This window comes from Vulpes vulpes, chromosome 10, assembly GCF_048418805.1.
Source record: "Vulpes vulpes isolate BD-2025 chromosome 10, VulVul3, whole genome shotgun sequence".
In the NCBI taxonomy this organism is placed as follows: domain Eukaryota; kingdom Metazoa; phylum Chordata; class Mammalia; order Carnivora; family Canidae; genus Vulpes; species Vulpes vulpes.
In genome coordinates this window covers 30,577,961-30,592,358 of record NC_132789.1, presented here as the reverse complement: position 1 = coordinate 30,592,358, position 14,398 = coordinate 30,577,961, and the positions used below count along the sequence as shown (strand labels likewise).

At 50.2% G+C, this 14,398-nt stretch overlaps 1 protein-coding gene across 1 annotated transcript in view; it reads right to left on the bottom strand.

The window, feature by feature from the left end:
• Positions 1 to 916: 916 nt before the first annotated feature.
• CDC45 (cell division cycle 45) overlaps positions 917 to 14,398 on the bottom strand; it is a 31,884-nt gene continuing 18,402 nt past the window's right edge. The window contains exons 11-19 of the mRNA XM_025982698.2: positions 14,034 to 14,165; positions 13,470 to 13,568; positions 12,577 to 12,738; positions 8,967 to 9,105; positions 8,783 to 8,866; positions 7,157 to 7,275; positions 4,744 to 4,820; positions 2,614 to 2,680; positions 917 to 1,016 (exon numbers count right to left, since the gene is read on the bottom strand). Coding sequence (XP_025838483.1) covers positions 2,616 to 2,680; positions 4,744 to 4,820; positions 7,157 to 7,275; positions 8,783 to 8,866; positions 8,967 to 9,105; positions 12,577 to 12,738; positions 13,470 to 13,568; positions 14,034 to 14,165 — 877 coding nt within the window. The 3' untranslated portion in view covers positions 917 to 1,016; positions 2,614 to 2,615. The remainder of the gene's footprint in view (positions 1,017 to 2,613; positions 2,681 to 4,743; positions 4,821 to 7,156; positions 7,276 to 8,782; positions 8,867 to 8,966; positions 9,106 to 12,576; positions 12,739 to 13,469; positions 13,569 to 14,033; positions 14,166 to 14,398) is intronic.

The following is a 14,398-nucleotide window of genomic DNA, read 5'->3' as shown; positions in this document are numbered from 1 at the left end:
CCTTCCCAATGGCCACCCTGAGACCTGGCCCCACCCACCTCTGTCCTCAGTTCCAGGCCACTGTTTCTGGACTCTTTACCAGCCTAAAGCCTACCCAAACCACTCTGCTTCCTCCTGCCCAAAGCCCCAGGCGCCACACCCAGGAGGCTGTGTCGCTCCAGCCTGCTTGCTTCCCTGGCACCCTTACTCCAGGCAGAGCAGCCGAATGGCCTTGAGCACTTATGTGAACAGCTGTCTCCTCCCCAAAGGGCAGGAATGGCATCCTCCTCGCCTCTAGAGCCCCTCAACCCTCACAGGGGCTCTGGGGACATCTGGGAGAGTGGGGCCAGGTGATTGCACAGCTCCTCTGAGAACGCTTGCTGTTCTGCACACTTTGAAAGCTGCCAAGGTTCTCTCTAGCTTGAACCTTTTGTGACCAGGATGCCGGTGAAGCCATCTCTGTCTGGGGCCCCTTAGCCAGCCCCACCCTTCCTGGGTCGGGACTTTGCCTTTGCTATCTGTCCAACTCTCCCAGCAGCCTGGGGGTGCTGTGTGCCTGTGGGGGTAGGGGTATATGGGGATAGGAGGTACAGGAGGGTGAGGCTGGGGAGAGGGGGGCCTGGGAGGGAGGAACAATCAAAAAGGTGGGCTCGAGATGCTGCCCAGGCCAGGCAGATGGGAAGAAGTGGTGGGAAGGCAGGGCCAGGTCCCAGCGGGCAACACTGGGCAGTGGTCGGCACAGAGCCATGCAGAGATCCAGGTGCTGAGGTGCCCAACCTCCACCCGCTGCTCTCCAGGGAGCTGGGAGGCCACCCCCCACGCTTATTTACTGCTGGGCCTCAAGGCCACCCAGGGCACAGGAAAAGGTTCCTCTGTACCCACAGAAAGCTCAGGGCAAAACCAAGTGCTGACACTATGACCACAACCAAGACCGAGGGACCTTGTCTAAAATATTTTATTCCATAAAAACCAGTTAATATTCAATAAAACCCAGTTAATATAAATAAGGAGGAGGTCATGTCTGCGGAGATCAAACTCTAGAGAAGAAAGAAAGAAAAGTAAATTTCAACAATTCTGATGTCTCTCTGAATTAAGCAAACAAACTGCCCAGGCCTTCCCTCTGGCACGCGGGGCTTGCTTCTGAGTAGCCCCCACCACTAACAGGGCAGAGCAGTGCTGGACGTGAGTGGAGAGCCACTGCAGAACCAGAGTGCCCACTGGCTGGGTCCAGGTTGTCGTTTGCTGGAGAACCCTCCATGGGGCCTCACAGCCCTCCACCACCATGTCACCTCAGAGACCCTGCCTCAGCCCCGAGGGGACCTCACAGGGCTTCTCCCCTACAGTGCTCCTCCCCCGCCCAGCTGGTCCACCCTGCACTGTCTTGCTGGCAGGACAGTCACACTGGTGTCATCACTGATCAGGCCGCAGGGGAGGGCTTATGGCCCACATACCGGCCCCCTGCTGAGAACTCCCACTTGTAACCTTTGATTTGGGTCCCACACTTATACCCTGCCCCCATCCTAAGGCTCAGTATTCACTGCCCAAGGGGTGTCAGCCCAGTTTCAGTTGAGGAAACAGTCCCAGCTTTGTGAGGTACCCAACAGATCTTGCTGAGGACCCAGAGGGTCTGAGCCCAGAGCCTCTCCCCAACATGAACCCTATAAGTCTTTGCCTCCCCTGAAAGAGGGACTGTGGGTCCCTGAGGTCCCCTATACCATTCTCAGCAGAGCCCACTGAGGCCCTGACAGGGGAAGGGTACCTGGCCCCAGCCAGCTTCCAGCTTACTCTGGATGGTAGGGGACGGGGAGGACACTAGGCTGGCACGAAGGGACCCTCTATGTCAGAGCCTTGGCAGGGCCTGTCTGCCTCAGCAGTGGTTTCAGCCCAGGGCTCAAGGAGATGCGTATGGGGCATCCACTGTGTGGGGGGCCTCGGGCTGAGAAGTGGACACCAGGTACAGAACGGGCCGCCGGCCCATTTGCTGAGGGGCCCTTCAAGAAAGAGATGGTGTACGTGGCACTGGGATCAGCTCTGGCTGGTGAGCATCACTGTAGACCTCACCCCCATGCAAGGCCCACAGAGACAACATTTTATAGTTATCTGCTGAGTGGCTGCCAACAGCTTTGTCTTCTCCTAAGTCAGGCACAGGAGCCTAGATAGGAGCCTCTGTAATTCTCTAGCCCTGGGCCTGGTATAAGGCTGCAAAGGGTGACAAGGCTCCAGGTGGCCCCCAAGGGTCGCCCTCTTTCCCAGCAGTGCCAGGAGGCCTGTATGTCACTCACTGATGCCCAGCCCACAGCATGGTCAAGAGAGGGTCAATGCCAGCTCTTGCTGAAGGGGTCCCAGGAGCTTAATGAAATTAGCTCCTTCAAAAATGCCCCAATTGTGGCTCTGCCGCCAGCCCAGGGACAGACGCCCCTGGGAAAAATGTGTTGGCCCCAAATCTCCTCAGGAACCCTGCTTGGGTCTGAAATGGAAGTAGAAGCCTTGGTTTGAGGACAGAAAAAGCGGGGAACTCAAAGCAGGGAATGAGAGGCCCTCTTTACCCCTCAGGGTAGGTTTTACGGCAGCACCCCCCCCCCCAAAGTACCCCACTAGAACTCTCCAGCTCCCCACCCCTCCCCCACATCTCACCATCAGGACAGGAGGGAAACAAGAGCATCCAGAAACTTGCTCCGATCCTCTGCTTTCAGTTCAATTACTGAGGTAATGAAAGAAAAACATCTTGTGAGGTGGAGGAGTGTGGCCCTGAGTGAGGCACGGTAGGAAAAACAGGTCAGAGTGTATTAACTCCCTCTTCCCGGTCATCTAAGATGGGAACCACCCTTTAGCACATTCCAAAATGTACTCAGCCCCTTAATGGCCTGGAATATTCTAAATTCAGAGCTTGTTTCTCTGTCCCTCTGTATTTAATCCTCAGGAACTGCTGGCTGCCCTGTTAGTGAGGCTGGCTGGGGTTACAGTCTGTGGGGGACCCTCCGGGCTGCTAGGGAACCAGCAGTGACCGCCAATGGAGAGAACACAGGGATGTGGCGGTTTGGAACAGATCCGGGCAGAGAAAGGCCTTCCTACTCTGCTGGACACGGAGCCATGCCCCAAGGTGGGTTACAGGAGGCCCTGAGGCCTCCTGGAGGCTAGCCTGCAGTCTTATGCTGCCAGTCTCTCTGATTCAGTGTCCTCTTCTACAGAAGGGAGGCACAATGTGAGCTGCCCCCATTTCTGGGGGCCATCAGGCTCAGATAAGCATGTGGGCCCTCATCAAACAGGGCAAAACAGGCCAGCCTGGTCCTATGAGCCATCTGTGCCACAGGCCATGGCTCCAGGAACCCTGGGACCAGCCTATCCATGTGGGTGCTGGCCTGACTCCCTCTGCTACACATCCCTCCTCCCCCAGCTCTCCACCCACATGGGAAGCCAAGCAGCTTCCAGCCCACAAATCCTCCCTTGTGAGAAGCTGGGACATCCTGCAGGCCGGCCAGCACCAACCTCTCCCACATCTTGGACATGACATAGGAATGGGAGTGAACCCACCCAACACAGAATTGCAGCCTGAGTGGGCCTGGTATGGAGTAGCTCTAGACACCAAGGCAGCTGGGGCAAACACTGGGTCTCTGGGACTCTTTGTAACAAATCAGCTGATGGCGATGCAAGAAACTGTCCTTTCTGACAGATGGGGGTTATGGGCTGAAGTATACTGTCCCCAAATTCATGTGTGGAAGGCCCAACCCCGGGCACCTCAGATAGAATGTGTTGTATTTGGAGATGGGGCTTTTGAAGATGTTTTTAGGTTACATAAAATCACATGGGTGGGCCCTAATCCAATCTGACTGGGGTCCTCATAAGAAGAGGTTAGGACACAGACACAGAGGGATGACCATGTGAGAACACAGCCAGGAGATGGCCATCTGTAAGCAAAGGAGAGAAGCCTCAGAAGAAACCGACCCCATGGACACCTTGATCTCGGACTTCAGCCTCCGGAACTGTGAGGTACATTTCTGTTGTTTAAGGCCCTCGCCTATGGTATGTTGTTAGGGCAGCCCAAGCACACTAACCAAAGCAGTGAGGGGTCACTACGTCCATTTTACTTAAAAATCTATCAGCAAGAATAAAAAGCAAATATGGCGGAACATGAACCATGTTCCACACTGGCCTATGGAGAAGCTGTTGGGTGTTGCGGGGAGCACTGACCAGTCTACAAAGCCACCTGGACTGGTTCTTCCGTTCCCTGGGCTCATGCAACATCAGGGTGGGGCCAATGCCCAGGCCAGTACTCAGGACCATGTGGCAGCCCTCAGGTGGGACTCTGCACGACAGCAGACAGGAGCTGCTGGCCTGTGGTGGTGGCCAGCATAGCCTTGGAGGCGGTGCCCTCAGGCTGCTGCTGGCCCTGCTGTTTCCACACCCACAGGAGGGGCAGGTGACCCTGGCAAGGTGAGGCTGGCCCAAGAGGCTCTAGTGGCCAGTCCTCCAGACTCCAGACTCCTTGGTGAAATGGTCTCAAGGGCTGGACTGTAAGGCTGAAGCCAGGCCTAGGGCTTTATGGGGAACACCTATTCCCTCTCTGCCCTGGGAGCCCATCGAGGCCCAGAGAGGAGCGCAGACCTTGGGCATCCTAGAGCTCCCTGAGCCGCCTGGAGTAGCCAGGCCCAGGGCTGGCTCCAGGAAAGTGAGAGGGCTGTTGACAAGGTATTTCTGGCGATGTCAGCTTCCTTGGTTCAAAGCCAGCACTGAACTTAAAAGGGCCCCAGTGCAGCAGACTCTTACCTGAGAGGTCGAAATGGTTGTGTAGTGTCCGGGAGTTGGTGCCCTCCGCTGCCTTCTCAAATGCCCGCCCAAAAAAGCTGTGGACACATAAGAGCATGTTGGGGACCCATCCACTGTAATGGATCTTCCTAAGGCCCCGGGACAGACATTGGAGTTAGCCCAGACTCCTCCCTGGCCACCAGTTCTGCCTATTGGCATTCGTACCCCTTCCTGGGCCAGTCTTCTGAGGCCTTACCCCCACTCACTGGACAGTCACCATCTCTCACTGCTGCTCCCACCTGCATCCAGCTGAACCTTTCTCAGCCCTCAAGGCACAAGTGTCCCTGGGCACCTCCCACGGTGCCCTAACTGCAGCCTCCCTCATACCTGGCACTGTGCTGACAGCTGGGACAGGAGAGGCAGAGGCTCAATGGGAACCATGTTGGCATGGGGGGGCCTCAGATGAGACTGAGTCGCATACAGCAGGGTGGGGAATGGGAGGAGCCTGTAGGGCTGGGTGCAGTGTGCCACTGTAACTCAGTGGGGGGCAGGAGTATGCCAGGGTACAGCCCAGTTGGGGCTGTTGAGGGCAAGGTGTGGGGCAGAGGGATGGCCAGGAGCTCGTATCCACCCTTTGGGCTCAGGGTTGCAGCAGGTAGTGAGGCTGACAGTGGAGGGAGAACATCCTGGGAAAGGGACTCTTGGGCTGATTATAGTCAGGGAGAACAGGCAAAGGAGGGGCATGTGCTTCAGGCCTCCACATTAACTCTCACAGAGACTGTGCACACCAGTCAGAGCTAACCACAAACCAGCACAGTCACATATAGCAACAGATCGATGGCCACAATGAGGACGCAAGTGGCTGTGGTGGTCCACGGGGGAAGTGCTTGTTGGCTGCCTTGGGAACCCAGCCCAGGAGCTCCTGGCCAGCTCCACCCCATGTGACTACGAATCCAAGATCCACAGCATGGCTTTGGAAAGCAGCCCAGCAACATGGAAGCACTTGTCTTAAAAAAGTCCATTGTCTCTCTCAACTTGCTAAATGGCCTTTGCAGACACAGAAGGAGGTCAAAGCTCACAAGAGCAGAGCTAGGATTGATCCAGATCCAAGACCATGTCTTCCATGGCAGAGGCCACTAAGAGCTAATTGGGAAAGCTGAAGGGCGCAGGACACCGAGTGGTCCATGGCTCCTGAGCTTCCCCACCAGAGAGCTGTGTGGGGGTGTCTTGCTCCCGGCTGTCAGTACCTCACCAAGGTTACTTCCTGGGATGTGCTGGGGAGCACTGACTCTGCCAGAGAGGCAAAGACACCCAAGGACGGTGACATGTGGCCCCTGGGATTTGTCCCAGGGCTCTCTGGCCATGCAGAGCAAGAAGGGAGCAGCAGAGAGAACCGGGGACCCCCTCAAGGCCCCGCCTGCTGGGCCGACACCAGGTGTGGAGTGGGTGGGAGAAAACCTGACCTTGCTCTAGGAGGAGAGTGAGAACTCAGATCAGCAGATGCAAGGAAAACACTTAGAACACGGTGAGAGAAGCTTCTCAAAAGCACAAAAAGATGAGCCTGTGCATTCACAAACCCACTAATACATTGCTTATAACAACAAAAAGCTGAAAATAACCTAAATGTCCAATAAGAGATGACAAGTAAATTGTCATCCATTTAAAGTCACTTTCGTAAAATATGCACAAAGGGCTGATGCGGGTGGAGCTGGACCTTCTACCTGTTGCCCAAACCATGGAGGCACAGGTGAGCTCTGCTTCGGGAGTGGTAGCAAGCTCAGGCAGGCAGGCAGTCTGGGTGTGCACATCCCCACCCACACCTAGTGAACAGTTTCTTGTATGTTAGCTCTTGTAACTGAACTTTTAAATGTTTGGCAAATGCCTGAATTTGGGGTTCAGTGAGCAGTGAATTTGACTCACAGAGGTGGGGGTGGGGATGGGAGATACTGTCTGGCTCTGCTCAAAGGTTAGTGTGAGGCCCAAATAAGATGGTGAATGATCATTCATGAGGGTTTTGAAGGCATCACACAGAGCTGGTCTTGAGGAAGTTCGCATGTAAAGCCTAATTTCTGGAGTGGGTGACCTGAGGTTCCCATCCAAGGCCACAGAGAGCCAGGGCACCTAATCACACCCCCGTGTAGGTGTGAGCCTATCCTGGGTGGGTCTGACGTTGGTCCTGCTGGGGGAGTCAGACACTCTTGCCTGGGAGGCCTTCAACAAACTAAAAGCATTTAAAAGTCCAGTCAAGTGGTAAGGCAGAAGATCAATGGTTAACCTGCAGCCCACATATTTAAGTCCTCAAAGTCTTGCCACATGGTGGAAAAGGCTATCTTTGATGTGGCATTAAAGGTAAAGATATCCAATTCAGCAGAGTCCATAGGCCAATGACACCCCCAGGGCTCCCAACTCCCAGGAGATGCAGAACCTAGCTCACTTCTTTCTGTCTGAGCTGTCAGTCTCTGGAGGGATGCCCACCACAGTCACTGTGCCCTGCTCCACACTCAGGGGTGCAGCCATCACCAAGGGCAGCAGTTTGCAGCGCCGGTTCTTCGTCTGTGAAGGGAAAGTGCACCCTTAGTCATGGTCTCATGGGGTGAGTGCACCATTCAGTGCCTAGGAGCCCTAATAGGGCTAGCCACCCACTCCCCAAAAGCCTCCAGGGGCTTCCTTTCATCAGAGATGCTCAAATCTCCAGCTGCCCTCCCAGGCTGTGACACCCTATTCCCAGCCTCCTTCTGTGCCAATGTCTCTTGGCTGTTCCTTCCTTCAATTCCTTTCGATTCTTGGCAGTTGTCACCTCCTCCAGGACCTCCTCAACCAACCCCTCTCTCATCCTGCTTCAGTTTGTTCTATAGTGTGTGCTACCATCTGACACTATAAATAATCTTTCCACATCTGTCCGTTTTACCCACATGCATACTCCCTCAACATGGAGACTCAATTATTTCCTTCATAGATGTATCCATTGTATCTACATCCTACAACAAAGGTGACCAACTATCCTGGTTTGTCCAGGACTAAAGGGCATTCGAGAACATGAACCAGGATAGTTGGTCACCTTATGACATAAGAGCCTGGCTGGTGGTGATTGCTTAAGAAATGTCTGAGGGGTGGCTCAGTTGGCTAAGCATCTGCCTTCGGATCCCTGCTCAGCAGAGAGCCTGCTTATTCCTCTCCTTCTACCCTGCCCCCCTCATGGTCTTTCTCTCTCTCTCCCCTAAATAAACAAATAAATAAAATCTAAAAAAAAAAAAAAAAAAGAAAAGAAATGTCTGATAAATGATGGGTCCTGTGAAAAAATTCACCGATCTTACAGATAAGGAAACTGAGGCTTAGAGGTCAAATAATTGACCTCCCAGCACACAACTGGTAAATGAGGAGGCTGAGATTTGAATGGAGCCTAGAAGACTTTTGTCCCTAGTCCACCTTTTGTCATTATTTGTCTTCACATAATCCTCAATCATTTCATAGGTCAGTTCAGCAGTTTGAGATAATGTCAACCTCCTATTAAGCATTTTGTTTAAAGTAGTTCCCAGTGTAAATCTTCATCCAGGAAGCAGAGTAAGACTTTGATTGTTGAAATATGCAGGATCCTCCCTTTTGTGATCATACCCAGTGGGAAGCCTGATGTTAGTTGGGTAGGGGGGTTGTCCCAGCCAGGCAAAGAAGAATGTCAGGCCATACAGAAGATGGAACCATACATGGAAAAGGGAAAGCCAGCTCAGAAAACAAGCTTTTGCTGTGAAGCAAGTCTGTGCTACAATTAACTTCATTTTCCCTTGATCTGCCATAGCTGAACACAAGCCCTAGCCCCACGTGCTCCATAAGGTGCCTTCCTACTTGTCCAAGTGACCAGGATGGCCAAGTGATGAAATCAGAGCTTATAGGAACTGAGATTCCCAAGGGTCAGCTAAGGAAAACACAGCTCAGAAAAAGTGAGCTTTTCCTAGACCCCATTGCTGGTACACAACTACCAGTACCCCATGGCCAGCCTCTCATGCCCAGTCCTAGCTCTTCTCTGAGGCTCTACCTTCTGGCACCCACCCACCCAGTTCCTCACCGAAAAAACGAAGGACTTAAGCAGGTGTCTGCTAAGCAGGCTCAGGGACGCTGGCTTGGAAAACAGCACAATGTCCGGAGTGCCCTGTAGGGGAGGACATAGAGATAGTCAGAGGGGTATGTTGGCAGGCATGGCCTGGTACCCATCTGTTCATGGGAACCCATCAGTCCATGGGAAGGTTGACCTCCATGAGGGAGCAGTAGAGGAAGGGCCCCTGGGAGATGACAAGGTTGGTGCAGAGGCAGCTGGCAATGGTCTGCTGTGTGGCTCGCAGCTGTTTCTTGGCGAGTTCCAGGCCATGGTAGAGCTTATCCAGGTTACTCCTGTAACAGGGCAGACACACAACTTCAGCACAGTCACAAATAGAACCTTTGGTTCCTGGGAGGGTATGTGGGTATGAGTTTTATTCTTTTCTTCCTGAGTTCCCTTTCAAATAAAAGGAAGGATTAGGGGTGCCCGGGTGGCTCATTTGAGTAAGCATCTAGACTCTTGGTTTTGGCTCAGGTCATGATCTCAGGGTTGTGAGATTGAGTCCCACATCAGGATCCATGATGGGCATGAAACCTACTTAAGATTCTCTCTCTGTCTCTCTACCCCTCTGCACAACCCCCTGCTCATGCTCTCTCTCTCAAAAGAAAAAGAAAGAAAGACAGACAGAAAGGATTAAAACATGTATAAATTCACAGTGACCAACATGAGAGGTGAGAGGGGGTACTGGCATCAGAAGACAGGAGACTGAAAGCCAAGAGGGAAGACACTGCCCAGCAGGTCCTGGAAAGTGCCCAGAGGGCTCTGACAGAGGAGTGGAAAGGGCAAGGGCAAAAGGGAGGATATAAGGGACCCTAACATTCGATGGATGGATTTTTATCTGCCCACCTCCACCCCAGAAAGGAGCATTCTCCTCTAAATACATTAAAATGAACTCTATGGAGAAGGGCACCCAGAAGTTAAGAGTCCCAAAGTGTTATATTGGCTCCCCACCCACCAAGAGAGAAGCAATGCCTTCTAGCCAGTAGGCTACACCCAGAGACCTAAGGCCTCAAGAGGCTTCCACAGCCCCTGTCTTGAATGTGAGTACCACCAGATATTTAAGAAATGCCTCCCCTGAAAAAAATGACCCTAGATGAAGCAGAGATAATTTGGAGAACAAAATAAAACTTAAAATGAACTCTAATTAATATCTTCAAAGAGATCTGGGGAACTAAGACATTCATAAAACACTAACAGGATGCCATGAAAAAGGGACAATCAGAAACTGGAAGTGTTTGTGAAAAGTAAAGTGACCGCAAAAAATTTAAAAATTCACTCAAAGACTACAGGATAAAGAAGCTTCCTTCACATTGATAACAAGACAGACGTGGAAAACATAAGTCAAAATCAGAGACAGAGTATTGTTCTAGGAAACCAGGAGAAAACAAAAAACGCTGATGTATGTGTGGAAGAAATAATAAAGAAATAGTACAAAAGCATTCCCAAGCTGGAAAATCTGTGGCTTTGGATTAAAAGGGCTTACCTGAGAACCCAGTACAACCTATGAAGCAAGATTCACCCGAGACATATCATTATGAAATCACAAAACACTAAAAAGAAAAGAAAAAATCCTACAAGCTTCTTTAGGTGGGATGGGTATGCATTTACAAAGAAATAAGAACCAAGATGGCTCAGATTTCAATTAGTACAACTTGCTGCTAGAAGGCAGGATAGACATACCAGTTGATAGAACATTAATTGAGAATCTGGAAATAAATTCCCACATTTATGATTTTCAACACAGGCACCAAAATGATTCTGCAGGGGAAAGAAGTCTTTTCAACAGATGATGTTAGAACAATTTGGATGTCCAAAGGAATTAAGTTGAACCCTTGCACCAGACATAAAATTTTACCTCAAACGAATCATACATCTAATGTAAAGGCCCAAACTATAAAATTCTTAAATGGCTTTTTAGATATGACACATCAAAACCATAAGAAACAAGAATAAAGATAAACTGGACATTGATAATTGAGATTAAAAATTTGGACTTCAAATTCAAACTCTCATACGCTGATGATGGGAATGTAAAATGATGCAGTCACTTTGGAAAACAGTCTAGCCATTATTCAAAAAGTCAAACAGGGATCCCTGGGTGGCGCAGCGGGATCCCTGGGTGGCCCAATGGTTTAGCGCCTGCCTTTGGCCCAGGGCGTGATCCTGGAGACCCGGGATCAAATCCCACGTCGGGCTCCCAGTGCATGGAGCCTGCATCTCCCTCTGCCTGTGTCTCTGGCTCTCTCTCTCTCTTTCTCTCTGTGTGACTATCATAAATAAATAAAAATTAAAAAAAAAAAAGTCAAACAGACTTATCATATAACCCAGCAATTCTACTGTACCCAAGAGCAACGAATGTATCCACACAATGTATCCATGTGTACTTATGGTGGCATATTCATAACAGTCAAAAGGTAGAAACTACCAAATCAACTGTCAACTACCTGTCAACTGATTAATGGATGAATAAAATATGGGATGTCCAAACAATCTTATTTGCAATAAAAAGGAAAGAAATTCCTTCATGTTGCAACACGGATGAGCCTTGGGAATATTAGTCTAAGGGAAAGGAGCCTCAAATTTATAGACCAAGGATTGTCTGATTCCATTTATATGAAATGTCCAAAATAGTAAATCTATAAAGATAGAAAGTAGATTGGTGGTTGCTTGGGGCTGGGAGAGATGGGAGATTTGGAAGGTGACAGCTAAGGGGAGCAAGTTTTCTTTATGAGGCAATAAAAATGTTCTAAAATCAGGTAGTGGTGATATTTGTACAACCTCGTAAACATACTGAAATCCATTGAATTGTACACTTTAAATGGGTGAACTACATAGTATATGAATTATAGCTCAGTAAAGCTGCTTAGAAAAAGTATGCTAGGAAACCGGGCCAGGAAACCCCAGAAAGCTGACCCTTAAATTTTTTAACACTGCACAAAGGCAAAAGAAAGGGCAGTTCTCTGAAGTTCAAAAAGCTGTCTGAATCATGCCTCCCCCGAAAGACAGGGAAGCAAAACTCACACAAAAAAAGAACAACAGACAAGAACCAAGGTCAAATCTTCTCAAAGTTACTATCAGTAAAAAAGGGATAAGGAGCCACTGAGCATCCCTATGGACAATGAAGTACTCTAGAAAGATGTGCCCCCAAAAGGTCAACACTGTAATGTTCTATTTCAAAGCAAACTAAGAGACATTAAAACACAAAACAAGGCATCTCAGGAAATGAGATAAGAAAAATTAGAAATAGAAGGAAAATAATTGTTAAATAAAGATTAAACTAGAAAAAAACACAAGGATGAATAAACACCACAAATAATGCCTAAAGAGGGAAAGGAGGTGAAAACAATTTTTAAATAAAAAAGAAAGGAGATTAGGGATGCCTGGGTCGTTCAGTGGCTGGGCGTCTGTCTGCCTTTGGCATGGGGCGTGATCTCGGGGTCTGAGATTAAGTCCCGCATCGGGCTTCCTATATGGAGTCTGCTTCTCTCTCTGCCTATGTCTCTGTCTCTCTGATGAATAAATAAAGTTTTTAACAAAAAAAAAAGGAGATTAAAAGGATTCAAGAGGAAGTGACATATTAAAGGTATTAAAGATGGATAGAAAATGTGTCAAATGCACCCCTGGTTCTGACAAACTGTGATTCAGTTTCTGCAGAACACAGTCATCCCCACACCTGGGGTCCCTGTGACGTGCCTCCTGAAGAGTGTTAGGTTGAGATCCAGAGATGGCCTGTGGGGAAAGTAGCCCACAGCCACACCCACTACCTGGAGAGACTGTCAAGAGCCTGGATGAAGTTATCTGTCCCTGAGTCATCCTTCTCGGGGCTCTCCATCAGCGACATGGTGGCAAAGGCCACATCGCTGGCCAGAAACTTATGCTTGAACCCAAAGTGAATGCTGAAAGTCTGCACGCGCATGTCCTTCATCCTGCAGTGGGAGGAAGCAACACTGCTGTTATTCCTGCATGCATGTGGGAGTGCTCTCAAGTTGTGGTGAGCTCTCACTGCCAGGCCAGGCCAGCAGATGTACTAGTGTCCTTCCCTTAGCAGGGGGCCCCTGCTAAGGCTCATGGCAAGACCATTCTGGTCCCAGAATGCAGACCTGACATCCTAGCCCTGTAACCTGGGGCACTAAGAGCCTTGTCCAAAGCTGTTCCACTGGTGGGGAGGAGAGCAGAGATGTGTGTGCGGCCCCCTCCCACATCCCGGGATACTAGGAGCAGCCACAGCATCTCCTAGGCAAAGCTTGCCTGAACCTGGCTTCAGGGGGCCCTTCCCAGGGCCATTGCCTGTGTTCAGTGAGCAATAGATCAGGTCAACCTAGAGGTCTGCACCTTGGCCCCAGATGTAAGGACCTGGACTTCTCTAGACCCACTTTTTTTTTTAATCAAGTAATTTTACTTATTTATTATTATTATTTTTTTTTAACTTTTTTTTTTTTTTTGGAGTTCAATTTGCCAACATTTAGCATAATGCCCAGTGCTCATCCCGCCAAGTGCCCCCCGCCCCCCCGGACCCACTTTTAACCCAAAGTTAAAAGGATAGTGAAAGGCTAGACAGGATCACACTCATTTGTGCTATCTTGTTTTTGCATTACTTTAGGAACATGGTTAAAGCTGAAGCCTGAACCAAGCTTAATCCAGAAAAACGGGAGTTTACCCAAATTTATTTGCAGACTCCTCGATCATCTCCCGCAAATTCTCCTTTAAGGAAATGTCCATGGACTGGAACTTCTGCTTCACCTGTTTCAAGGGGAGGCTGGAAAGATGACAAGCACTGGTCACAAGAGGGACCTGACTTTATTTTATTTTATTTATTTATTTATTTTTAAAGATTTATTTATTTATTTATTTATTTGTTTGTTTGTTTATTTATTTATTTATTTATTTATTTATGATAGGCACACAAAGAGAGAGAGAGAGAGGCAGAGACACAGGCAGAGGGAGAAGCAGGCTCCACTTCGGGAGCCTGATGCGGGACTCGATCCCGGGACCCCAGGTTCGTGCCCCGGGCCAAAGGCAGGCTGAGGGACCTGGCTTTAGATGGAGATTGCTCAATACCAGTAGGACGGAGAGCATGCAAACACGGGACCTTTAGATGATACTCTGGAGTCTCCAGGCGAGGCGCTTCACGTAGAAACAGGCAGCCGCTGGATGTTGGTCACAGTAAAGGGGAGGGACCTTTTCCTCAGGGGCTGAGGGGCGGGCCAAGGTGGTCACTTACCCCACGTCAGCAAGGAACTCCTGGAGCCGCTTCTGCCCATGCACAGACCAGAGCTTGAACCTGGCCGCAGTGTAGCAGGTGTTACACAGGCTGTCGTGGAGGGACCAGTGCTGGTAGAGCGCCAGGCGGAGGCTGGGTCCAGTCAAGGAGGTTGTGGCTGGGCGGCGACCCACGGCTGGCAGTGCATGGCCCCACCCGTCCCAGGACAGCCTGCCTGCATGGCCAGTCATCACATAGGTGACCTGGAGCTCTTTGACCTTCTTAGCTTAATTTGTAAGGGGGTGTGCACACATCATTATCACTGTTGGACTGATGGGGAAACTGAGACCCAAGGGTTCTGAGAGATACTGTGGTGACATTGAGTC